Source organism: Colossoma macropomum, unplaced genomic scaffold (assembly GCF_904425465.1).
Source record: "Colossoma macropomum unplaced genomic scaffold, Colossoma_macropomum, whole genome shotgun sequence".
Lineage (NCBI taxonomy): Eukaryota > Metazoa > Chordata > Actinopteri > Characiformes > Serrasalmidae > Colossoma > Colossoma macropomum.
Window position 1 is genome coordinate 781,625 of NW_023495723.1, and position 27,953 is coordinate 809,577.

The 27,953-nt window shown below is 39.5% G+C and overlaps 1 protein-coding gene across 1 annotated transcript; it reads right to left on the minus strand.

Annotated features, from left to right (window-relative positions):
• Positions 1 to 42: 42 nt before the first annotated feature.
• On the minus strand, positions 43 to 27,588 carry LOC118802849 (NACHT, LRR and PYD domains-containing protein 12-like). The gene is given in 13 exon segments (XM_036563273.1): positions 43 to 220; positions 388 to 561; positions 639 to 812; positions 1,305 to 1,478; positions 1,690 to 1,863; positions 3,369 to 3,542; positions 4,944 to 5,117; positions 5,863 to 6,036; positions 6,407 to 8,162; positions 8,394 to 8,442; positions 8,444 to 8,596; positions 25,713 to 25,800; positions 27,572 to 27,588. Coding segments are annotated over 13 exon segments (3,459 nt in total).
• Positions 27,589 to 27,953: the final 365 nt, after the last annotated feature.

Below are 27,953 nucleotides of genomic sequence, written 5' to 3' on the forward strand. Positions count from 1 at the left end.
TCCACTGAGTGAATATGTGTACAGAGACAGTAATTCAGCAACTCACTGTAGTGTCTCCAGTTTACAGTGTGGATCCTCCAGTAGATCAGAGAGCAGCTTCACTCCTGAATCTCCTGGTTTATTGGAGAGCAGATTCAGCTCTCTCAGGTGTGAGGGGTTTGATTTCAGAGCTGAAACCAGAGCAGCACAGCCTTCCTTGGTTATACTGCAGTCAGACAGCCTGTAGACAGAAAAAGAAAAACCAAAAAATCTTTATTAACTTTCGTAAATGTCATCTCAAACACAAACACAGAACAACAGAATATCAGAGAAACACACAACACAGTTTTATTACAAACTAACAAATGATGAAAAATTGTGTGTGTGTGTGAGTAAAAGTGATCTCACCCCAGTGTCTCCAGTTTACAGTGTGTATTTTGCAGTCCAGCAGAGAGCAGCTTCACTCCTGAATCCTGCAGATTATTCCCACTCAGGTTAAGCTCTCTTAGACTTGAGGAATTTGAGCTGAGTGCTGAGGACAGAACTGTGCAGCTTTTCTCTGTGAGATCACAATCACGCAGCCTGAGAGAGAAACAGATGATGAAAAATTGTGTGTGTGTGTGTGTGTGTGTGTGATAGAGTAAAAGTGATGATCTCACCCCAGTGTCTCCAGTTTACAGTGTGGATTTTTCAGTTTGGCAGAGAGCAGCTTCACTCCTGAATCCTGCAGATTATTCCCACTCAGGTTCAGTTCTCTTAGACTTGAGGAATTTGAGCTGAGAGCTGAGGACAGAACTGTGCAGCTTTTCTCTGTGAGATCACAACCACGCAGTCTGAGAGAGAAATAATGATCTATCAGAAAAACTGACACCTCAAAAAAACTTCAATTCAGCAGATAAAATGAAGAGAAAAGAGAAACAAACTATGAAAACATGACAATTATAGTTTACAAACATACACACTAATGTATACTCTATCACACTCTCTCTCTCTTAAACACTAATACACATACTCTCTCTCACACACACACACACTAATGTATACTCTATCACACACTGCAAAAAAAACTCAAACAAAATAATTTTTATATAATGATATATATAATAAATGTATTATTTACTTAACATATGGTATATAAACATAAATGTTACAAAGAGAGAAAGTGATAAACTCGCTCCAGTTTCTTTTCTCCTACAGATCTCATGATCTGTCACACACAACAATCTGTGTGTCTGTGTGTGTTTATGGAGGAGGTTGAGCTCTAAAATGTTGTAGATCATCCACTGAGTGAATATGTGTACAGAGATTGTAATTCAGTAACTCACTGTAGTTTCTCCAGTTTACAGTGTGGATCCTTCAGTAGATCAGAGAGCAGCTTCACTCCTGACTCTCCTAGTTTATTCCAGCTCAGATCCAGCTGTCTCAGGTATGAGGGGTTTGATTTCAGAGCTGAAGCCAGTGAAGCACATCCTTCCTCTGTAATACTGCAGCCAGACAGACTGTAGAGAGAAGAAAAACATATATCTTTATTAATATTCATAAACATTATCTCGCACACAAACAGCGGAACAACAGACTGTCACACACACACACACACACACACACAACAGTCTAAGCAGAAACTAACTGGATGAAAAACAATGTGTGTGTGTGTGTGTGTGTGTGTGTGTGTGAGACAGTCTGTTGTTCCGCTGTTTGTGATGATCTCACCTCAGTGTCTCCAGTTTACAGTGTGGATTCTTCAGTCTGGCAGAGAGCAGCTTCACTCCTGAATCCTGAAGTTCATTGAAACCCAAGTTCAGTTCTCTCAGACTTGAGGAGTTTGAGTTGAGAGCTGAGGACAGAACTGCACAGCTTTTCTCTGTGAGATCACACCAACTCAGCCTGAGAGAGAAATGATGATCAGAAACACTGACACCTCAAACATGAACATCAATTCAGCAGATAAAATGAAGAGAGAGAAAATCACAAACACACTACAAAAACAAAAAAACTTTAAAATCTACACAGACACACACATACATGTACATACTCTCTCACACACACAAACACAGCATTTGGATGAAAGTAGTAAAAAACAAGATGTGTGATATTTTATCTTTTCAACTTCATTGTTTTCTGTAACCATACAATCATTCTGATGTTTAAGCTTGCAAAATGTTCCAAAAAGTTTGGATAGGGGCAATTTAAGACTAGGAAGATATTTAAAAAAATGTTCAACAGGTGATGCAATTATGCTTGGCTAAAACACAAGCCTCCAGGAAAGGCTGAGTCTTTTATGAGTAAGGATGGGTCGAGGCTCACTACTTTGATTAAAAAAATCAGAGAGCCTACCTGTTCCTCAAGTAATGACAGTAAGAATTTTAGGTATTTCACTCCCCTGCTTACTGTGCACAATACTATCAAAGGATTTAGTAATCTGGAAGAATCTCATAAGAAGTGAGGTCAAAAAGGTGCACAAAAAGTAAGGCCAATAAAAAAGTGCATGAAAAAAATGCCACCAATCGCTAATTAATTCTCGCTTGGGTTACATCAATTTCACTTTTGGCTTAATAAGTAACAATTAATTTTACTTTGCAAAAAGATTTACAACATCCTAAAATATTGCTTCTAATTTAGATGATGTTGTTTGCATTGCTTTAAAAGAATTACTGTATAGTCACTGATAGGACAATGTTTAAACACAAATGCATTGTGTTAATGATGTGGAAAATGGGTGGTTCACAATTTAAGTCAGACTGACAGTATTTCATAGTGTTGAATGTTTACTCACAGTAACCATAACACAATATACATTGCATGTTCTTAGGATTTTTTTATAAACTAATATTAAGTACACATTCTTCATTTTTTTATACATTGGGCAGCAAGGCAAGTCATTTGGGACAGTGTAATGTAGGAAATCTTTTAATCACAGTGTTTACTGCATTTCAAACTATACTTGATAAATTCACACAATATTATAATATTATTTTAAATCTTTTAATATTATATGTTATTCATAACCATGTTAGGATTTAAGCAATAACTGAGATTTGTTCTAATCTTCCTCAGGTAAACAAACTGTCCCAGGCTCTTGTTGATGGATCCTCCCTGCCTTCACTTTTTCTCTGTACTTCTCTGTTGCTCCTGTCACTCTATTTCTTATGCATCTTATGTTTATATATTTTTATCTTTTGCTGAACTCTCCCCCTTATTTATTGGTTCTATGTCAGTCTTCTCTGTAATACATACTCTTAGGTTGGCCTTATGAGCTGTTGATATTGTTTAGCACTGTAATGCACTGTAATAATTTCCCTATTATGGGACTAATAAGGGTAACTTAATCTTAATCACCTTCTGTTGGTGTGTTTGTGTGTTTATATAGAGACAGTAATTCAGTAACTCACTGTAGTTTCTCCAGTTTACAGTGTGGATCCTCCAGTAGATCAGAGAGCAGTTTCACTCCTGACTCTCCTGGGTTATTCCAGTTCAGATTCAGCTCTCTCAGGTGTGAGGGGTTTAATTTAAGAGCTGAAACCAGAGCAGCACAGCCTTCCTCTGTAATACTGCAGTCACACACACTGTAGAGAAAAGAAGAAAAACTTGTTTACTGACATAAATGTACATGCAGCCTGCAGCGGAGGTGAAGATGGGTGTTCTCACTGATGATTGGTTGGGTTTTTGGAGAGGGAGGGAAAACATGGTAAGGTATTATCGGTTGGTATATGTTGTTGGCTCACTGTGATGCAACCAAACATGAGAGGCTGTTTAGAGGCAGGAAAACCACTACACTTCAATCACAGATTGCAGGGAAACAAGTATTTGTCATTTGAATAATATGAGACAATGGAGTGAGATTAATGTGACAAAGGAAATGAACTAACAAAGAAAAAGACACATTTTGACTTTAGGTAGAGCAATGATAACCAATGATGGCTGTTAAAAGCCTATCAGAGTAACACTGAGAAATACATCAATGAAAAACAGGTCACTGTTACCAGTGAAAACCAGCAACTACAATTAAGAGTGAGGAAAATGAGAGGAAAATGTGATCAATGAGTTCTGTTAGAAGCTGGAAATGATGATAGTATGAATATGAGACAAGCTCAGAGTCCTGTGAGGCAAGGCAAACAATGTCTATAATTAAATAGTTTGTGAGGCAGGGGAAACGTCTATGATTAAACAGTTTGTGAAGCCCAGGATACAACATCTATGATTAAATAGTTTGAAAGGCAGGAAAAAAATGCCTAAGATCAAATAGTTTGTTCACCATTGGCACCTTGGTGCAGACTGTAGACCAGGGTCCTTTCTGTGTGGAGTTTGCATGGTCTCCCTATGTCAGCATGGGTTTCCTCCCAGCACTGCTAACTTGCCTCTAGATATGTGTGTGTGTGTGTGTGTGTGTGTGTGTGTGTGTGTGTGTGTGTGTGTGCGCGTGCATGTATATGTCAGTCTGTTTGCCCTGCAATGGACTGGTGACCTGTTTCCTGCCTGTGACTGCTGGGATAGGCTTCAGCTCACCCCCACAACCCAGAGGGATAAGCAACTTAAAAAGTGTGTGATAAAGGACACTGCTCTAAATTTGATGTGTTTTTGTGTCTTTTTGTGTAAAAAAAAAGCTGTAATTTGCTCACTGTAGTTTCTCCAGTTTACAGTGTGGATCTTCCAGTAGATCAGACAGTAGCTTCACTCCTGACTCTCCTGGGTTACTGTAGTTCAGATTCAGCTCTCTCACATGTGAAGGATTTGACTTCAGAGCTGAAGCCAGAGCAACACAGCCTTCTTCTGTAATAGAGCAGAATTCCAGCCTGTAGAAAGAAGAAAGTCCTCATATTTACAACTAAACACAAATACACAAATACACAACAATGTGGAAGACAAAAAGTAAAACAAATTCAACTGCAAAGCAGAACTTTACACAACATGCATATATGTATGTTTCTTTGTGTAACTCACTTCAGCACAAAAACACACACACTTACTGTATATTCTCCAGTTTACAGTGTGGATCCTCCAGTAGATCAGAGAGCAGCTTCACTCCTGACTCTCCTGGTTTATTGCAGCTCAGATTCAGCTCTCTCAGATGTGAGAGGTTTGATTTCAGAGCTGAAACCAGAGCAGCACAGCCTTTTTCTATGATACTGCAGTGAGACAGCCTGCAGAGGGAAGAAAAATTAGCAAACCACTGAATAAAGGTTCACTCAGCAACTAGTACTGTATGTAAAAAAGAACAATCTTTTCCTTCAACACACAAACTCATAGAAAAAAAAATACACATCAGAATCAGGGTCACAGGAATTCTCCAAAGACCCACCTCACCCTCACACATTTATCATGAAAGAGAAATGCAGATTTCCACATCACATATAAGATCATTCAACACTGGCATATAAAAGTAAATCAATGTAATTGATAGTCACAACATTTTTCAAAAATTCTGAAGTTAAATTAAGTCAAATGAGCATAGGCTAAAGCTGAATCAAGGTTGCTAGCGATTAGTGAGATTACATACAAGTTGTTAATTAGACATTGGATGCAGTCAGGGGTTAAACTAGGATGACACCACTATGGTAACTAACAGAAAGAGAGATATTAAGAAATAAACAGAGCAAGAAAAAGTGGACAGGTGGCTTTTTGTTTATATACATGGAAGATTTGGGATTATTGCCACTTGAATATTCATCAAGCACCATCAACTAGCAAAAATTGAATAACTCAGAATAATGTTTTTACTGTAAAATTTTACAGGCTGGTAATGGTTTAGGATCATCAGTTTTTCCCCTGTGGAGCATCATGCATGCCAGTGAGAAATAGAGCCTTGAAGTGGGAAATGTTACCCCTGGTACAAATGATACTGCTTCACATTTGAGTGTGTAAAACAACAGTAAGTCAGTAACTCACTGTACTGTCTCCAGTTTACATTGTGGATCCTTCAGTAGATCAGAGAGCAGCTTTACTCCTGACTCTCCTGGCTTATTGTTGTTCAGATTCAGCTCTCTCAGGTGTAAGGGGTTTGATTTCAGAGCTGAAACCAGAGCAGCACAGCCTTTCTCTGTAATATTGCAGTCATGTAGCCTATAGAGAGAAGAAAAACCTACAAATGAAAGCCACTATCATAACAGGAACAGTTTTTCCTAATCCAGAACAATCTACACAAATCATCTCTCACATAAAAAATACAAGACTATCAATAAACATTCTTTATATATGTTTCTCTTTCACACATTTAACTAGATTTGATCAAATAAAGACAGTGAATATGTCCATCTGTCTCATGCTTTTTCATTAAAAAAATAGACAAGTATGATTTATTGCACAGCTTGGGATTTTACCTTTTCAGTAAAAATAAACCTATACCAGTACATACTTATAGCACTGAATATAATGTAATGAAAAAGGAAACATTAATAAATCCATATAAAACAATACAAGAAAAAGTACTCACACAACTTTTCTGGACAATTTTGCCACTGGCAGCAGTCTCAGAAGACATTTCTCTGATCTGTCAAATTTACTCAGGTCAAATTCATCCAGCTCCTCTTCTGAATTCAGCATCACAAATGCCACAGCTGACCACTGAGTAGGAGAGAGATTAGCTCCACGGAGGCCCCTGGAACTTTCTCTGTTCAGGTATGCTTGAACTTCCTGCACTAGAGAATGATCATTCAGTTCATTCAGACAGTGGAACAGACTGATTGTTTTCTCTGGAGAGAGATTCTCCCTGATCTTCTCCTTGATGTACTGGACTATTTCCTGTTTGCTATAAGAGCTATTTCCAGTCTGTGTCAGTAGGCCTCGTAAGAGAGTCTGATTGGATTCCAGTGAGAGACCCAGAAGGAAGCGAAGGAAAAGGTCCAGGTGTCCTTTGTCACTCTGCAAGGCCCTGTCCACTGCAGCCTTGAGGAAGTCAGACACTGTTGACTTTTTGAACAAATTGAGAAATCCAGGTAGTACATTTTTATAGTGTGAGAAGGAAAGAAATGCATATAAAGCAGCCAGAAACTCCTGAACGCTCAGATGCACAAAGCTGAAAACCTTCCTCAGGTTCAGCACAAACTCTTCTCTGAAGATCTGAGTACACACTCCGGAGTACACTGACACTTCTCTGACATCAATGCCACACTCTCTCAGGTCTTCCTCATAGAAGATCAGGTTTCTTTTTTCCAGCTGTTGGAAAGCCAGTTTTCCCAGCGCCAGAATGATCTTTCTAGTCTGCTCATGATCAATGTCACTTTTTGGGTACTTTTGGCTGCTGTGTTTGATCTGAAAGATCAGGAAGTGTGTGAACATTTGAGTCAGAGTCTTGGTGATCTCTCCACTCTCTGCTTCACCCAACATCCTCTCTAGAACAGTGGCTGCAATCCAGCAGAAGACTGGGATGTGGCACATGATGTAGAGGCTTCTTGAGGACTTCATGTGTGTAACGATTCTTTCAGCAAGGCTCTGATCACTGATTCTTTTCCTGAAGTATTCCTCTTTCTGAGGGTCACTGAACCCTCGTACCTCTGTTACCTGGTTAATACAGTCAGGAGGAATCTGATTGGCTGCTGCTGGTCGAGTAGTTATCCATAGGAGAGCAGAGGGAAGCAGATTCCCCTTGATGAGGTTTGTCAGCAGCACATCCACTGAGGCTGACTGTGTTACATCAAATAAGCTCTCATTGTTCTGGAAATCTAGAGGAAGTCGACATTCATCCAGACCATCAAAGATAAACATTACTTTATAATCATCATAGTCTCTTGGTTTTAATTCTTTTATGTCTGTAAAAAACTGATGAAGAAGATCCACCAGACTGAGCTTCTTCTTCTTCATCAAGTTGAGCTCTCTAAAAGGAAGTGGAAATATGAAGAGAACATCCTGATTGGCTTTTCCTTCAGCCCAGTCCAGAATGAACTTCTGCACAGAGACTGTTTTTCCAATTCCAGCGACTCCTTTAGTCAGCACAGTTCTGATGGGTTTGTCTTTAAAGATGTCGTTGCATTTGATTGGGGTCTCCTGTGTTGCTGGTCTCCAGGATGCTGTTTCAATCTGTCTGACCTCATGTTCATTATTGACCTCTCCACTCCCGCCCTCTGTGATGTACAGCTCTGTGTAGATCTTCTTCAGAGGTATTGAGGTTCCAGAATTTGTGATTCCTTCATTAATTTTCTGAAACCTTTCCTTCAGTGTGGATTTGAGCTTTTGATGAGAAGGAGCCAGTTCTAATGCATAATTAATAATAAAATCAATAGGTTAAATACTGACAATTAATGGTCTGTATCATTATTATGCCAAAGAAAATATGACATATTATGGAGTCATGACAAAAAGATGTTTAAAAAATTAAACTTAATGTATCTTCAGTGGTAATGATTATCATTGACACTATATCATTATCATAATTTAGACTCTTGAAATTTATGTACATAATGAATAATCACATGATCTCTTACTGGTCTGTAGTGTGTTAGCAAGGTCTGTCTGGTTCATGTTCCTCAGGAGTGTGCAGTGTGATCTTTAATGCTCCCTCTCTGACAATCTGATCCTCCTCATTCTCCACCTCTCTCTCAGAGCATGCTGGGTAATTCAGATTTAGAAGCTTCACAAACCTCTTCAGCTGATTCTTTACCACAGAGATGACTTTGTGCTCCAGCTCCTGATTAAAAAAAAAGGATACCAGAAACAGGGTCCTGTTAACAAGTTCAAGGGCGGAAGTAATGTTTTCATTAAAAAATCGTTACAAAAATGATTTCCTCTTAATATATTTTTTTTGTTGAATTTCATACAGTTAAATGGTTCGGCAATATGCACGACATGTGGATGTGGCTTTAGTTCAGATAATTCCAATCCTAATAACCGACTGGCTGAGCCGCATTTAAAGCTGTTGTAAAATACACAATATGCACACTCCTATGACCACCTCAGAGCAACTGAACTCTATTACTGCATCACATCACGAAAAATCCTTGTGCTATCCACCCTTAGAACCCTATGATTTTTCTGGGACCTTTTTGGGTCAATTACAATTATATTTGCAATTATAAAGTATTTACATGAGACAGTCACACATGACATGTTATTTTCAGGAGATACTGGACTACACAGATGTGCTATTATTTGACATGTAAATGCTAAAAGAATTTTAATCATTTTATGAAGCAGAGTCTGCTGAGTGATTTTATGAATGAATCATGTCGCTGTTTTAACCCTTTAATGAAATATGAAGGCTATACGCAGAGCAATAATATAAGGATTTTGGTGATTTTCCAAGCCAAATTACTCACTGATGCTGTTGAGTTTGGGTTGGGTCTTTTGAATGATTTGATGCGTGGATCACGTCTGTAGCTTTCAACTACTGCATTTTGTCCACTTAACTTAATGAAAAAATCTTTTATTTTCATAGGTCACAGAAATGGGCAAACAGACAACAGAGAAATGCTTGGTATGCTCATAGTAGAGATGATACTTCATAAAGAGTCTTTGCTTTGGGGAAACAGGTGTGAGAAATCAGAAGTCTGGTGAAGATGAACGTTGCTAGGTTGATCGATTGGAGTCCTAAGTCATGTGAAGCAGCCAAGTGTTCTGGGAATTGTAGTTTGAGGTGTGACATTACCCCCCTCAAGGAGTCTGGGATAGCCAACACCTACCCAGCCGGAGGTGTCGTAGGGTGTGACCCTGGAGCTATCCCAGTGCTGGATGGGAACCGGACTACTGGAACGAACTGGACAGGAACTGGAGATGTTCATCCTGGGGGTCCTCTAGGACGAGGAGCTGACTTCTCAGGATGTCTCGCCAGTACCCAGCTCCTCTCCTCTGATCCATCCCAGTTGATGAAGTATTGCAGATTCCCTCCATGTTGCTGGGAGTCCAGCACCAGGTGAAACCTCGTCCAAAGGCCCAGGGACCTCAGGCTTAAAGAGCGAAACCTGATAGGAGGGTGAGATACCGAATTGTGCTGGATATACTTGGGTTGTAAATTTCAGCTACCCTCCACAAACCTGAAGTCCTGTGTAGATAACCAGACCTAGTCCCCTGGCTGAAGGGAGGGTTTCTCCCCATGATAGGTTTCTCCCCATGACACCTGAGAGCCACCAAGATGTTGCAGTGGGTTTGCTCCCACTGTGATAGTGGAGGTTGGTAGCCTAGTACACATTGAAAGGAGTGAGTAGCAGATCAAACTAGAGAGTTATGAACAATCTCCGCTCAGGTGAAAAACTGTGACCAGCCACTGGGGTTACTACTACAAAATGCTCTCAAAAAAAATGTCCAAACTCTTGATCACACATTGCATTGTCCATTTGACTGGGAATGATAACTGGAGGTGAAATGTTGATACCGAGGTGTTCACAGAAACCAGACCATATATCGAAGTGAATTGTGGACCTTTATCTGACACAATGTCTTCAGGAGCCCAACAGCCCAAGTACAATGTGACCAACTGCACCACAATACATGTGCAGACCTCCACAAAGACAGCAAAGCCTCTCCTCTCTGGACAGCCTGGATGAATCACATTGCATGGGTTCAGGAGCTGAGCTGGAACTGGATCCAGAATGGGAGCCAAAGCTAGAATGGTAGCTGGAGCTGGAACTGGAACAGGAACTGGAACTTAATTTTATATGAGAACCTTTGTGCAACATTTTTGTAAGAGTTGGTCAAGTCTAATAGATAAATAAATGAGTTGGTCCAAGTCGAAGTGTATATATAGGGCTTTTTACAATAAGTGTTGTCATAAAGCAGCTTTAAAGAAAAATCTGGGTCCAAGCCAAAATGAGCATCAGCAATTGTGACAGTGGCAAGGAAAAACTCCCTAAGAGCAAAAGGGAGGAACCAAGCCTCAAAGGGGGAACCCATCCTCCTCTGGTCAACACTGGATAGCAAACAGTATTAGTATAAAATTGTAAAATAGAAAAACAAGGAAAAACAGGTGAAGCAATGGTTATAATTAAAAAGACTGAGTCTTTTTAATTATAACCACACAGAGTGTTAGTTCTGTAAAGAATGACTGATTACAGCTAAATTGTCATCTTAGCAAAACAACTCAGTTAGTACTTCTGGATTGAGTCCATTTTGGAAAGCTACTAAACAGGTGTGAGAAATCAGAATTCTGGTAAAGCTGAGTGTTGATACAATGATCGTTTGGAGTTCTGAGTCATGTAAAGCAACAAGGCATTCTGGCAATTGTAGTTTGAGGCAGCTACTGTATGTTGCCGTAGTTCCAGCCGTGCTGGAGGGAGGTGTGAAAAACAGCTTAAATAACTCTCTTGAATTTAACAAAATGTGGAATTGAGGATTTTTACCTCTTCCGACTTGAGGAGAGGCTGCAGGAGAGAACAACTAAAAACTGCTTCCATACTTAAGAAACTACTACCCAGATAGCAAGCAACTCCAGATCCACTTTTCGCCTGGAAGATCTGCATAACAGTCATGTCCTTCTGGCAGAATTGGCCCGGCTTTGGAACAGGTTCGTTTCACGACTCGGTTCTTTGTCACGTATAGATTGATTCACTGCCAATGCTGGTCCGAAGAGAGGCATTCTCAGGTGCATTTACATTTTTTTTCAGTTTAACGATTTCAACAGCCAGTCATTTGAGGTGAGTTATCTTAATCTGTAGCTATGTTAATTCATATTTGCAATTCATTAAGCTGTATTGTTTATATGTTTCGTGTTTCTATAAAAGGCAGTATGACTAACATTAGCTTTGTTTTTTAGGACAATTTTCTCCAAAAAAATCTCCGCCTGTTCCTTTCCAAGGTAAGTTGATACTAGCTGTTAATCTTGCTATCGTGGGTTAGCTAGGTTTCTGAGTTTAGCACTATTTGGAATTTTTATGTCAGCTCTAGTTTAAATTTAGATGTCATTGTTTAGCTCATCGTTGACAGATATGTAAGTAACATTCATATATGTCCATTTTTTAAAGTTAACGCTTTCTTTAAGGGCTTAAACTTGAAGTCTGTCTTTTATTAATGTAGCATTAACCTCTTAGCCAGCTGGCTAGCTTTCTGGTACCTGCCTAGCCTGCTAGCTAGCTAGCTAGTGAACAGTAATAGCTAGTGAGAGTGGAATATATTCAGTTATAACAAGAAAATAACGTGTAAAACATTTAATGCAAGTCTTTCACAAGCAAACAGTGATGTTCAACTGGTGGTTTATCATCTGGTTTTATTTAATGGACACAGATTTTAACGCTTTTAACAATTTTAACAACTGGGCTTTTTCACTGAGTCTGTATAGTCACAGCATTGTGTCCACTGCAGCTCAGAGCTGTTTAAGCTTGTAGCGCTGCTGTTCTTGTCATTATTTCATTGTCACTCAGCTGTACTGAAAGCCGCAAACTCCACATTGTCCAAGAGACATTTAATTAGACAAAATAACTTAAATAAGCACACTTTCTTCAACTTTGCTAAAATGTGTAACGAACAACACTTCTGTTCCCTACCAAATATTTAAATCATAATCGCGAAAAAATGGTGATCAAATGAAGAATAGGATATGGAGGAAAAGGAAGGATAGCCTAGGTGAGTAGGGGAGGATGGGCTGTGAAGGGGGTCAAAAATGGATAACGGATGATAAATTGCCAGTTGAACATCACTGCTCCTAGCTAACAGACTCGCAATTAGGGCTGTGAATGGGCTCGAATGTTATCACACACACACAGATCATCTAAACCGCTTATCCTTCTGGGTCGCGGTGTCGAATGTTATCGCTTTTGTTAAATATTATTTTAATTTATTTTACTTTATGTGCTTTTATTAACTTTGTTCTGTTTCCCTTGCCTTTTGTGTTAATCTTGTTTGCATTTTGTATGTCTCTCTTGGGTGATGTGTGGGGGCTGTGCAGAGCAGTCCCTTTATCATGTAATGGTTATCTGGTTATCTATAGCTCCCCCATCTAGCAATGCCTTTTCTTGAAAGGATTTCTCAGAGACATCTTGGCTCCTAGATGGGGGAGTCTGTAAATTCCTGGGTGGGCCTCAACACCTCTATTTTAATTACAAAGGTAGAGGCAGTTGCCCATCCAGTAGCAAGTCTGACCCATTGAGACAAAGAAACAACTAGAGGGCATGGTTTACATGGTTGACTATAAGTCCATAAGCTTTTGGAAGCCTAGGCAGACTTGCTTGGTTGGGAAGACACGTGTTAATTAAACGTCTTTTCCTCAACAAAGTCTCCACTCCTGTTTCTTCAAGAAACCAACACTTGCCAGCAGAAGTCAACAGATTCTTTTGGCGTAGTCGGCAGGATCTGAGCTCTGCAAGGTTTTCCAGCTTTTTTAGACATCCGATGCTGTAAACATCTGCTGCAGTGGGACGGAAAACAAGAATCCGGTGACGGTCTGCTGGTGGCTGATCCTGTGCTGTAAAGATGCTGAGCCTTCACCTCTTACACTAACGGTGAGTGAAAGAAAACTCAAAACACACCACACACAGCCAGAGTAGGAGTGTTGTCTGTCTTATATGTAGTTCCCTCCATATGATATGTATGGAGAGGTTGCAGGACTTATTCCTGTTTGTCGACCATAAAATCTGTTAGAAAGATGTTTCTCACTGAGGGACAGTTTTAGAGATTCTGTTCCTGTTGTAGATTTTCTCTTCCTTTATCTAGGAAAGGCGCAGAAATGTATAGAAATATTTTCTGGTCTTTACACAAGCAATGGCGTTTGCTTTGAATTAGGTGTGTCCTAGTTCCTTAGTTCCTGATCAGAGTGCAAGGTGGTGTCCTGAGTCGGAGAACAGTTCAGATCTACTTTATCGTTTTGTATTGTTTTTGTTTGTAATTGTGTAAGTTTAAAGTATTAGCACTTACAATGCAGAAAGGAAGCCGAGCTTGGTTTTCCAGAGGTGTGGCTGGTTCCACTCCAAATACTGCAAAATCCACACCTCCCCAATATGCAGACAGAAGTGCATTTGAGGTAGATTTAACAATGATGCTAGACAAATTTTGTCTAAAAAGAAAGGCTAAGCTCTGTAAAAAGTTTGACATTCCAGAAAGCTCAGCGTGGAGTCAGGAGCAGTGTTTCACAATGTGTAAAAAAGAAAGATTTTGAGGGATGTGTTCAGGTTTTCAGACAGTGGCATGCTTTGCTTATGGGAGAACAATGTTCCAAAATTGGCCAATTAAAAGAAGAATGTGCTAATCACAAACATGCTGCTGTTAGTGCACAGAAAACCTGTGAAAATACACAGCGCTCACTTGTTCTCCTTAAAGCAAAAGTTGAGGTTCTAGAAAAGGAGAGAGATAACAGAGCAAAACAGTTATATCCATCCTTAGATGAATTTAACACCAAGACAGGGCAATCCATGTCTTTCAGTGATAATGAGGATGACACTTTTGACCTCTCTGTACTGGAAGCTGCTCCTGTAGTGATAAAACATGTAAAGTTAAGAGACAGACAGGACAAAGTAACTGTGAAACACAAGCCCCTTCCCCCTGAACAAATTGATTGCATTGCAAAAGAATTCAGCCATCCTAAAGTGATGGGTCTGGGTCCTTTTTTGATGCTAATGACATGCAAGACAAAGCTCTACTCTTTACATCCATTAGATGTCTTGGCGGTGTGCTCTCAAACAGCTGATGGTGAGACTTCACAAGCTGAGGTGGCCCAGCTGCACACAGCTATTGTGTTAAAGAATGTGTCCCAAGGTTCAGGGAGTAAACAAAGCAGGGGAATGCATGATAATGCATGCCACTACTGTGGTAAAATGGGCCCTTGCACATGCAAGAAGAAGTTAAAGGCAAACAATAAAGTGAGTTTAGGGAAAACTCAATCCATTCCCACAGAGGATGAACAATTAAAATAACGATAGCTTCTGTGGGAGCGTATTTATAGCCAATTATACATGAGCAGGACAATAGATGGTAGGTAAAAACTACTGTGAATCATAAACCAGCCAGTTAATAACTTTAGCCATGGTAAAAAAGTTAAGTCCTTCACTGTTTTAAGGCTGCTGCATTGGGTTCTGTGTAACCTGCGGGTGCCTTCAATGGTTTTATGCCATCATTAACAATGAGGATGCAATTTCTTTTGAAGGCAAATTATAATATATTAGCTAGACTGGTTCAGGTCTGCAGAACAGATAAAGATTTGTAAAGAGCACTGTTGGTCTCAGATCAGAACAAAAGGGAAAAAGTAACATCTAACAACAGCAGGGGGCAATTTGTCTTTGTAATAAAGTATAGAATGATGTGTGGATTACCAGGAGCACACACTATTCCCAAACTGGTTGAGTTCTGAAGTTATGTAATAAAACACATACATATGAGCTAAGATGAATAATGGAGACTAATTGGGGTAGTTGGTACTTTAAGTTTTAGTACAATTGAATTGTAATTCAATAGGTTTGGGAATCTCCAAGAAGGGAGAATTTTGATTGATTGTGGTAAAACAGAAATTGAAATATAATTATGCATCAGGCCAGTCAAGAAGAACACATAAAATTAATTTTTATGTAGATCTTGACTCAGTCCTGCAAGGATCTCAGCATACAGTCTCAAAGACTGTAAAACACAGTATGAGTGTTTTTTCACCACATGAAGTGACAAAGTTTCAGTGTAGCTGCTAAGATAAGGATTTAGTCCATGATTTCGCTGAATTTAGCATGGTCTGGTGGTTCTTTACAGCTGTTGAGGGCGATGCATTTTTTATATCATGTTAGAGTGTGAACTTCCATTATGTTTGGAGCTTGTTAGAAAAAAGCATGCAATTTTATTACAAGGCTTCAAGGAAGTTCCACTTGAGGTTTGGCAGAACCCCTGAAGAAGGTGAGGTGTGACTGAACCTTTAAGGAGGGGTGGATGCATTTTGGTCAGGACTGTCATGATAAGAATCACACAGCTGTTCTCATCAGAGGCTAAAAGGAAAAGGCTGTTCTAAGTTCTCTTGGTTAAGGTTGCAGCAGTTTTATGTCAAGGTTGTAAAGTGTGGACACATGCTTCACATTGTAAAATTGCCCCACCTCCTTAATTAGGGATACATGGGTGGTCTAACTGGAAGGGCCTTGTGGCAAAACTGTTGGCTTGTAGGCTGGAGGGGTGATCCCCAAAGTGAAGATTTCCCATACCCCTAAATGACGACTAGCGTCCCCACACTTCCAGTTTGAACCTTAGGACCCAAAAGGTGAGGTAAGGTCAGACTGGTGGCACAGAATACAATGTCAGAGCAAACATCCACATGTATGTCCCATGTTGTGTGTATTACGATGACAAGATACTGCTGATGGTATTTTTTGTGTTTTACAGCTACCAGAAGCAGAAAAACCTCACAACCACACAACCTGAACCAGCCAAGAATACTTCCGGTTCTACTAACAGATGACCATCTGAGTGTTCGACAGAGACAATATCATCAGAGATCAAGACATCAAAGCCAGAAATCTCACCAACTTGAAGATGACTACGATGATCAAAATAAATCCGAACTTTGTTTTCAGAACTTTCATTTGGTGCATGACATACACACCATTCCTGGGTAATCCTGTCTCTAATGTAGACAGTGACAACACATTTCAATCTAACAAGACAAACGTTGTTTCCAGGACAAAATGTTTGTATCCCGCACCCGGTAAGTGTATCTGCAGGACTAGCATGGTCTGGACATGCCATTTCTGACTGTGATACATGTGCCGTGTTACATACTAATGTTCCAATTTTCAATGTCAGTTCATGCCACAACATAACCCGGCCAAAGACCACTCAATGTTGTACACCTGGTATGCCGTTCTGTGACCAAATATATGCTCCATCATATAATACTATAGATATTATAACTCCATTTAAATTGCCCTGGTGATGTTTTGGCTCAACAAGGAGGTGTTTGTGCGATAGTTGGTGCTGAATGCTGCTCTGATGTTATTGATCCCACTGCAGATCTTAATGGGTATATTAATGATCTAAATGATCTACGTAATCGTGTTACCCACATGGATCAAAACAGAGGAGATTGGCTGAGTGTTTGTTTGGGTTCGTGGTGGCTGTACTGTCATGAAATTTTACTGATCTTTGGCACATTTTGTGTTATTGTACTGATAATTTATTCCATGAGACGTTGTTGTATCTGTACAGCTAGGAATATGCAACATGTACATATAGCACAAACAGATGTAGAACCTACCATAGTAAGGGATATTTCTGTGGTGACAAATGATTACATTTAAGTTAAAATGCCTATACCTGGTGTCCAGACGGGTATATGAATAATTAACCTATGTTGACCACACTTCTGTATGGTCAGGAGGGAGGTGTTAAATATTATTTTACTTTATTTGTTTTCATTAATTTTGTAACTTCTCTTAAACCTTTTTCTGTTTTTTTTCTTGCGTTAGTCTCGTTTTCATTTTGTATGTCTCTCTTGGGTGATGTGTGGAGGCTGTGGAGAGCAGTCCCTTTTGTCATGTAACGACCTGCAATGGTTAACCTTTTTCACATCTGGGTATCTACAGCTCCACAATCTAGTAATACCTTTTGTTGAAGGGATATCTTGGATATATCCTGGCTCCTAGGTGGGGGAGACTGTAAATTCCTGGGTGGGCCTCAACACCTCTATTGTAATTACAAAGCTAGAGGCAGATACCCATCCAGTAGGGGGGTTCTGAGTCTTTTAGACGTCTCCACTCCTGTTTTCTTCAAAAAACCAACACTTGTCACCAGAAGACAACATGGGTGACATTTTAAGGTCTGAGTGTGTGTTTTATAGCTCTGTTTCCATTAAAGCTGAGTTATGGGTGACATTTTAAGGTCTCTGAGTGTGTGTTTTATAGCTCCATTTCCATTAAAGCTGAGTTATGGGCGACATTTTAAGGCCCCCGAGTGTGTGTTTTGAGTTGAATTTCCATTAAAGCTGGGTTATGGGGACATTTTATGGTCTCTGAGTGCATGTTTTGAGTTGAATTTCCATTAAAACTGAGTTATGGGTGAAATTTTATGGTCTCCGAGTGTGTGTTTTGCAGCTGTATTTCCATTAAAGCTGAGTTATGGGTGGCATTTTAAGGTCTGTGAGTATGTGTTTTGTAGTTGAGTTCCCATTAAAGCTGAGTTATGGGTGACATTTTAAGGTCTCTGAGTGTGTGTTTTATAGTTGAGTTCCCATTAAAGCTGAGTTATGGGTGACATTTTAAGGTCTCTGAGTGTGTGTTTTATAGCTCTGTTTCCATTAAAGCTAGTTATGGGTGACATTTTAAGGTCTCTGAGTGTGTGTTTTATAGCTCCATTTCCATTAAAGCTGAGTTATGGGTGACATTTTAAGGCCCCCGAGTGTGTGTTTTGAGTTGAATTTCCATTAAAGCTAAGTTATGGGGGACATTTTAGGGTCTCAGAGTGTGTGTTTTATAGCTCTATTTCCATTAAAGCTGAGTTATGGGTGACATTTTAAGGTCTCTGAGTGTGTGTTTTATAGTTGAGTTCCCATTAAAACTGAGTTATGGGTGACATTTTAAGGTCTCTGAGTGTGTGTTTTATAGCTCTATTTCCATTAAAGCTGAGTTATGGGTGACATTTTATGGTCTCCGAGTGTGTGTTTTGAGTTGAATTTCCATTAAAGCTGAGTTATGGGGACATTTTATGGTCTCCGAGTGTGTGTTTTATAGCTCTATTTCCATTAAAGCTGAGTTATGGGGACATTTTATGGTCTCTGAGTGTGTGTTTTATAGCTCTATTTCCATTAAAGCTGAGTTATGGGGACATTTTATGGTCTCCGAGTGTGTGTTTTATAGCTCTATTTCCATTAAAGCTGAGTTATGGGGACATTTTATGGTCTCTGAGTGTGTGTTTTGCAGCTGTATTTCCATTAAAGCTGAGTTATGGGGACATTTTATGGTCTCTGAGTGTGTGTTTTGCAGCTGTATTTCCATTAAAGCTGAGTTATGGGGACATTTTATGGTCTCTGAGTGTGTGTTTTGCAGCTGTATTTCCATTAAAGCTGAGTTATGGGGACATTTTATGGTCTCTGAGTGCATGTTTTGAGTTGAATTTCCATTAAAACTGAGTTATGGGTGAAATTTTATGGTCTCCGAGTGTGTGTTTTGCAGCTGTATTTCCATTAAAGCTGAGTTATGGGTGGCATTTTAAGGTCTGTGAGTATGTGTTTTGTAGTTGAGTTCCCATTAAAGCTGAGTTATGGGTGACATTTTAAGGTCTCTGAGTGTGTGTTTTATAGTTGAGTTCCCATTAAAGCTGAGTTATGGGGACATTTTAAGGTCTCTGAGTGTGTGTTTTATAGCTCTGTTTCCATTAAAGCTGAGTTATGGGTGACATTTTAAGGTCTCTGAGTGTGTGTTTTGAGTTGAATTTCCATTAAAGCTAAGTTATGGGGGACATTTTAGGGTCTCAGAGTGTGTGTTTTATAGCTCTATTTCCATTAAAGCTGAGTTATGGGTGACATTTTAAGGTCTCTGAGTGTGTGTTTTATAGTTGAGTTCCCATTAAAGCTGAGTTATGGGGACATTTTAAGGTCTCACAGTGTGTATTATGTAGTTGCCATTTGGCCAAATGGTTAAGTAAATGGTTAAGTTAGGGAGATCAAGTGCAGTCCCAGCACAAAGAAGCATGCCTGTAACGGTTTGTGCCAGTAATGCAAAGACGTCTCTCTGGCACTGTGTGTATGAGGTTATAAGATCTGTTCTATCATCATCACTCTAACGATGTTTTTATCCTGATAATGATGAAAATACGATGTGTCGTATATGTGCCCTAATTCACACATAATCATGGAATGTAGTAAAAAACAAACATATTTGCAACTTTACTCAATATATTCTGGTTATACTTCCTACAGTGTTCACTAATGCTTATGGTGTGGTTTTATGTAAAATGTAAAGCATGTAAAGATGAAAATCAAGTTCTAAATTTATATGTTACCAAGTGAGTAAAATCTCATATTTTGTGGGTGGGAGTCCTCTGACCTTTTATAATCATTATTTTATGACACACTCTGACATGAGACACACACACTGACCTTGAATATGGACTAATTTTAGCCATCAAAATCCCTCACTGACCACTGTCCACACAATGAAGAAAAAAATAGCAGGCCTTAACCTAACAAAGAATAACACAACATGGGCATGACATTAACTGTGTGAGCACAAAACGTTGGGCTATCATTAACTAAACAATTTTTCTTACATTTATCCAAGGTTTTTTGCCAGAAAAACGAATTGGTTTATTTTGTCAGGCTTGAGTAAGTTGCGAGCTGGGCTAACAATATTGCCTGCTGTGCTGAGTAACCGCTCTGATGGTGCACTCATGGCACAGGCGCACAAGTATTTTCTGGCCAACTTTGACATCATCGAAAAGCAGGTTTCATTTGTTTTCCACCAAATAAGTGGGTCTTCATCTCCGTGGATTACAGGCTCACTACAATAAGCAGAAAGCTCAGATGCTGCTTGTTCCTCTGCGGACATCTTGGGTCCACTGGCTGCTGCTGTTCTGCAGGAGGCTGCCCAAAGTTACTTTCATTTAAGGGGATCCAGACTGTCCTTCTCCCTCCTGTCCTTTCTCTTCCCGCTCATCCACTGTACACATTGCCGGTTTTGATCTCCAACATCTCCCCCTCCAACCAAGTCCTCATCTCAGCCAAGGAAGCATCGTCTGTTTCATATCCACCACGGTATCGAGGGTTGAGAAAGGTACACTTGTGCAACAAGTTTCGGATGTCATCATTTTCATATTTGGCCCCAGCTTTTACGGCACGTTGTCATCTGAGGCGACCAATGAGTCCTCACTGCACAGCTTAAGTATGCAGAGTACAGATAAACTGGACACACAATTTTCTCCACACAAAATATCAGTAAATGCACTAACTGGTTTCAGTGCAGCATTGATAGCCTGTAGAACATGTGTGTCTTGCCGTGTCAGGCAGATACTGCTTCGTATTTTGTCAGCCAGAATGTGACGGATAGCTTGCGCCTGTTCAAGGATCCACTCAATCATTGCCTACTTGGAGCCCCAAGGTGTAGCACAATCTAGTCAAATTCATAAAAAAACTCTCTTAGTATTAATTTGCTTAATTTGAGTTTTTTTTATTTTTATTTTTATTTGAATGTCTGGTTTAATTTATAATTTACCTATTTGCTTATTAATTTATTTCCCTGTTTTTAAAAACTTTCTTCCATGTTACAATTTGTTACTGTTATTTTCACAGTTTATCTGTTTCATTCTTTTTTGGCCACACTCTACTTTCTACCTCAGAGATTAAATTAAGTTTGACTGATAAACCAACTGATGAAAAACAGCAGATTTGTAAAAAGTGCATTTTTCTATGTGAACCTATATAAAATACAACAGTACAGAATGGGTTTGAACTGTTACCGCTATTAGGCTGTGCTGAGGAAGTCCCAAGTACTCTTTTTCAGTTCTCTCTTTCTGTGTCAGCTGTGTGAGAAAGCCGCAGTGATGATACAGCAAACTCCAAGAGTGCAATCTGTTTTTTAATTTTGATATTGCAGACCGAAACAGTTTAACCATGGCCAGTTATGGCTGTAGGTTTTTTCTCATCCAGTTGCCTTTCTCAGAGCACATCACCAAGCGTATTAACAAAGTTGGTAGCTGTGTGACTTTCTGGGAAAAAGGTTGTTTCGAGACATTAGACTGTAATTTCCAGTCAGGTGTGCTGAAGTGGGCTGTCATGGACATGTATAGTAAAAGGTGCTTAGTTTTTAGATGAGAATGCATGTTCAATGTGTTTTCATCTTCAGCTGAGACAGTTTTTAGGCAGGTCTTACATACTAGTTCATCAAGGTTTGATGGCTCTCCTTTTTAATTTGGAATGAATCCAAAATGCTGCCAAACTGCAGCAGTAGCATTTTTTCTTTGACACCAGATTGCTTAATTCACCACTGACACTAGCCATTGTGCCTTGTCGCTTTTCTCTCCGCTGTATCGCCTCGAACAATGAGCACCCCCACAACCAATCAGTGAACCACATACCCCTCCCACCCCTCCCTTATTGTGGATGCGCAAATGTCTGAAAGTTCCAGTTTTCAAGGCAGACCTGAAACAGAAATTTGGCGAATCACATTTTTAAAAACGGTCAGCATTTTTAAATGCTGACACACAGCATCTTTTTCATTTCTAACTTTTATTAACTATTTATATGCTACACTGTAGGGTTGGGCAGCAATACTGTCATACCACCCAACCCTACAGTGTAGCTTATAAATTGTTCATAAAAGTTAGAAATGATAAAGATGCTGTGTGTGTGTAGCAGGACAAATACAGTTAAGTAAGTTTGGAAAGGCCTAGTCTGTATCATGTCTTTTTTCAGACTACAAGTTAGAAGTCCCACTTGGCCCTGTCTGGAAAACAGTGAGCATACATTATAATGATTATAATGAATATGCATGAGTACCTTGGTTTCTGCATACCACACACACACACACACACACACACACACACACACACACACTTGTTCTGAAATTAACTTCAAAAGCAACAACCAGTTTAACGATATGACTGAACACTGATCAATAACAATCAATAAACCAGGTGCCAAATATCACATCCTTACAAACACAAGTATGAGGAACGTTAACGTCTCCCTGCCTTCATAAAACCACAGACAGACACAAACCAGCTCTACAGGAGAACATCACATCACACACTCTTTATTTCACATTTAACTTGGAATAATGACACTGTGTCCTATTTGAGGAAAGGTAGAACAGAAAGAGGAGAGATGGATTTGTTGGAATTTTATCTGGTTTAGAAATCGGACTCTGCGCCCATTTATACAGTCATATGCAAAAGTCTGGAAATAAACAGTACAGAAAATGTACTGTTTATTTACTGAATTTAACATACTGGAAAAAAATAAAACATAACTTTCGCAGAGCCCACATTTTATGGCACATTTTATTTTTGATGTTCTACTTTTTCCAAAATGTTAAACCTAGAAAAAAGGCATATTTAAGTTTGTTGTCTGTAGAGGATGTGTTAACTTATTTTTGCTTAGAAAATCAACAGAACATGTAATTTGACTTCTGCATACAACTGTATTTCTTCTTTTTCCCCCAACCTATAACGTCTTCTTAACAACAGCATTTTTTTAAATAGGAGAGTGAGTATGATCACAGGAGTGAGGCATTATAGGAGATACAGATGTAATTTTTAGGATAAACATATTTGAAATGATACTGTTCTCATCTCAAAATGTAAAAAGAATTCTTAAAAAATGTAAATCTAAAAAATACCTGCTTGTTAGTCATGTATTCAAGTTAGTTTCACGTTCACAGATATGGATTTTAGTTCAGGGTTGTAACAAGTTATTGTTGTTTTATAGCCTGCTGTGATTAGCGTTTGGCAATTAGCATTTTGGTTACATGTTTGTACGTGTTGTGTTGTGCTGTTAAATGCTGAGCCAGGGGCATAGCTAGAACATTTAGAATGGGGTGACCAGGTTAGGCCCAGAGATTTTATTAGGGTGGCACACTGTGATAAAAAAAAACCTAAATAGTGCTGCTGCAATAATATGACATAGAAGTGATGCACTGCATTTTTTCTGTACATAACTAAATTTATCCATCATATCTACACAAATAAAATATCACATCGATACAATTACTTTCAAAGGAAAAGGAAAGACAAAACTGATGCAATGTATTTCATACATTCATGAGGAAATGCTGAATCAAGTAAATTAAATGCATCACTTTTTTCAGTTCACAACATTAAGCAAAACATTTCATGTAGAGAGGCCAGAGAAGTTATTCATTTAGGCCCTCACTACAGGTTACACATGAGTTTATTGATTAGAAAGCTAGCCAGACAGCACCATGTAAGGTAAGAAAGAAACAGGCTGACATAGCTTTAGCATGAACTGATTCCATAGATGGAATCTAGTCCAGTATATAATGCATGCATTCACATGTAAAAAGTAAGTAGTTAGCATGATAAACACAGAGCAGCACTGTTGAAGGGACCCAGCACACATTAGTTTATCACAGCAAGATCTGCTAATTATTAAAGGCAGCATCATCAGACTCTTATAACTGACTGGTAACTACCCTGATGGCAGATTTCCACTGTAACGCATAGCTGCTCATAAAGGGAAAGTAAGACATCTTTTTATGAGGACTGTTTTATTGATGATGACTGACTTTCACTTTCCTGGCTGAGTGGGTGGCACTGGCCTGCACTGGCCAACCCTTGGCTACACCCAGGGATGGGGGAGTAGCTAAGTGGCGTGCTGTAGCTAACTACAGATTTTTGTAGCTAATAGAAATGAATGGGTATGAAATGTAGCTAACAGCCGTAGGGCCTACAAATTTTTACGCTATAGCAACAATTTTCGCTTCAATTTCGCTACAGGCTTCAGGCAATCTGCGCAAAATTCGAACCATAGAACGCTGCCGTTAACTGGGCTAGTGGCGATTGTGCAATCCTGACTGAGGCGCGGACAGTCGGAGCAAACGGTCATGTGCAGATCACTCCTTACTAGTGGGCTTAGCTCAGGGGTCGGCAACACAAATGTTAAGAGCAATTTTGTCCTTTCAACAAAAATGAAATCACCTTGGGAGCCACAACATTTTATATCCGTCTTAACATCTTGGCTGTAAGTATGTCTCAGTATGTGCTGATGTACTAGTATAGCCTAAAAATATCATATAAATGAAAACGCAGACTTACTTTGCTCTGCTTTAAGCTTTGGGTCAACTGTAGCCGCTTTTCTCGCATCTCAGGAAACTTTTCCGCGAAAGTAGAGTTTCATGTAAAACGTCTCTCAACATTCGACTTTTTACGAGGCTGAAGTCAGTTTCTCATTCACCAGCTTCTCGTTCGAATTCTCCCATTCCACCTTAAATGGCGCAGCAATATTGCAATTCTGGTGCCTTAGGCACCATTTAAGGTGGAACGGGAGAATTCGAACGAAAAGCTGACTTCATGACTTAGTGTTTGACAGTTTCTCGTTGCAGATTAGACATATTAGGAAACCAGTTGGAGTGATTATAAATGCCAATAAGTCCATTCGTCTCCACAATGCGATGTTCGTCTTAAATCTCTTTCTTTACCTTTTCGTAGCTACGAGCTAGGCGAGATTGTTTGCATTGCCGTGTGACCAGCAGTCTGTACACCAATCTTCAGCATTAAAGTTTGGTGAATTAGCAGTTACATTAACCCCAGAGTTTAATACCATTTATTGTGAAAACTGTGTTAGAACTGTGTTATAATGATCAGCAGAGATTTATGTTACTGCAAAGGAGGATTATGTTATTTTACCTAAAAATCTAGTTCTGCTATGGTAGCTAAAATAGTAGCTAAAAAGGTTCATTTATGAAAGTTCAAAATGCCTTTTATGACACTCTTCCCACAACAGAACACTCTTTTACAACGGTAAGATATTTACAGTAGGATCTGAGTCCCAGAGAAAGCAGACTCCATCCTTTTACAACAGCATCTAACGCTCTGAGAACACTGACTTCAGTTTACAACGGTACCAAGGGTCCTGGGGTGGGGGGCAGAGGACAGAGTATAAAGCTCTGGGTCCAAAAACTCCTTTTTTAGACTGGGTGGCCGAGATGGACAGAGCGCTCTTTGAATAAAGTCATCATTCCTGTAAACCCTGGTCTGCTGAGTCTCTTCCATGGCAAAGACTAAGATTTGTGATAAAACTCACCAAATCAAAAAACAGCAACTCCTGCAGGAAAAAACACTACAGAGATGCACAGTTTAATGGAGAGGAACAGAGGATAACTGACCCAGCACACACAAGGAACAGACCGCATCCAAATGGTCATCTGTGTTCATTTAACATGAACTAAAGAAAACGGCGAAACACGAACCTGCTGAGATCCGCTCTCACAGCTCGACTCCAGCCTGAGGGAGCGTTCTTTTATGATGTTTCTGTTTATTAAAAAGTGTCTGTCAGCTCTTTAGTTAACTGGTGTCGCCCACAGGCCACAGTTTACCTGTTGAAAATACAGCCTAGTTTAGCTGCTGTTTGGAGATACAGTCATTTACGGCTGTGAGACAAGAAATCTAGTCTAGTACAGGATTTTCATAAAGTCTTAGCAGTGATTCTGTCACGTTCTTTAAGCTGACTGGCCTGATCTTATCCCTCCCCACCCTCTATCTCTCTCTCTTCCTCTCCCCGTCTCTCCCTCTGTATATCTCTTCCTCTCTCTGTCCCTTTCTCACCCCCTGTCTCTGTCTCGTTCGTATTGGTTTCTAAGCAGATATGCTTACTGTCTGTAGAGGTTCACATCTATTAACGTAAGCTGGAATCCAGGGAGCTGATGGGCAGCTGGACTCTCACTAAAATTACATTATTAATTAAGCAATGTGCTATAATATTCACTTTTTCTGTTTATTTGTTACAATTTTTTTTTCTCTTAAATGAACTTAAATAAATAGTAACAGCCTCTGCACAGTCTGTCAGGATTCTAAAATACTTTATTAGAAACAGATAAACTAGGACATCTAATATAATCATCTAACACATGCAGTTTAATGTAAACCTTGTTCCTTACGCAGTTCACTGGAAGATGTGTAAATGTGCACTAGCAGAGCAAACTGTGATCAGTATCAGCTCTCAGAACTCTTTTCCCCACATAATGTCATGTTTTGCTTTAGTGTTTTTCTGTGCAGATTATGTCCAATGATGCCGCTGAGTCAGCTCAGAAATATGTTCAGGTTGTGACAGAAGAAATATGAAACAGTAACTAAGTAACTCAGTACTTAAGTAGTTTTTTCATGACCTACTCATTTACTCTTACTTGAGTAATTTTATTTACTAATACTTTTACTTGAACAACAGTACTTGTACTTAAGTAGGGATTTTCAGTATTTTTTACACCCCTGCAAATCACATTATTCTCCCACCTCTCAGCTTCCTGTGTGTCCTGTTCCACTGAGACACTCAGGTCTTCTCTCCTTCTTCAGATCACACCTAACACATGCACACACACACACACACACACACACACACACACACACACACACACACACAGAAAGCATTAAACATACATCAAGTCAGAAAGTAAATTCTAGCTGTTAAAACTTCAGTAACTACCTCTGTTCTTCCTCTCCAAACGTTGTTTTTCATGCTCTCTTCACAGAAAAGATGCTGCTGAAGATTCACTTTCACTTTAAACCAGTTTGGACTGGATTTGTTTTCCACCACAGCAGGAAGTGCTGGTATTGTTTTACAGGCTGAAAAGGGCTGATTGATGTGTTCTTTGACCAAACACAGCACTTTCTTCAGCTATCTGAATAGTAGGGAACAATCTGTTCTTAGAGAAAAGTTGAATAACAGTTTTCAGCCTGAGAAGCTACTGCTGTGTTTTTCAAACACTCAGTGCAAAAGTCCTTTATATGATCCAGTTTTCCATATTTCAAGCACGTTTCACAGCATCTTCTCTTCTCCACAGTATCTTTTTGGAATAAACCATTAAAGAGACGCCCCCACAGCTCAGTTAAACCACCACAAACTCATTAGAGAATATCTTTACCTAGAAAAGCTCTCTTGCTTGTTGTTGAATGTTAGCAGCTCGTATATGAAGCGTGTTATTCAATGAAACTGTCCCTTATGTCTCTTTCATGTATGACCTCTGACCTCTGACTTTCTCTCACGCTCACACACTGCTGTACACAACACAAATACTTCAGTTAGTCATTAAGATAACTGGTATTGGCTCAGTACAGTGACCCTGCATCCATTCAGGCGCCTGTGTTCTGCAGCACCATTTAAGGTGGAACAGAAAATTCTAATAAAAAGCCAACTGACAAAATAAGTTAACTGGCTAATATCTGCACCATCTTATGTCCCACAGCTGCTGAGCTGCTGTTACAGCGGTGCATTATCATTAGTGTGTAGCGACGTTATGGTAAAAATAATGACCGTTAATGTCGTTCGGTCTGTTTTTCTGTTGTAAACAAACGTTAACATTAGCTGGACTAACACTGAACCCGAACTAGCCTGTCTGCCGTTAGAGCTGCTACCTGTCTAACAAGATAACATTACCTGAGATTACAGTGCAGTTTAAACGGATTACAGTTCAGTTAATGTTAGTCTGCACCGCTAA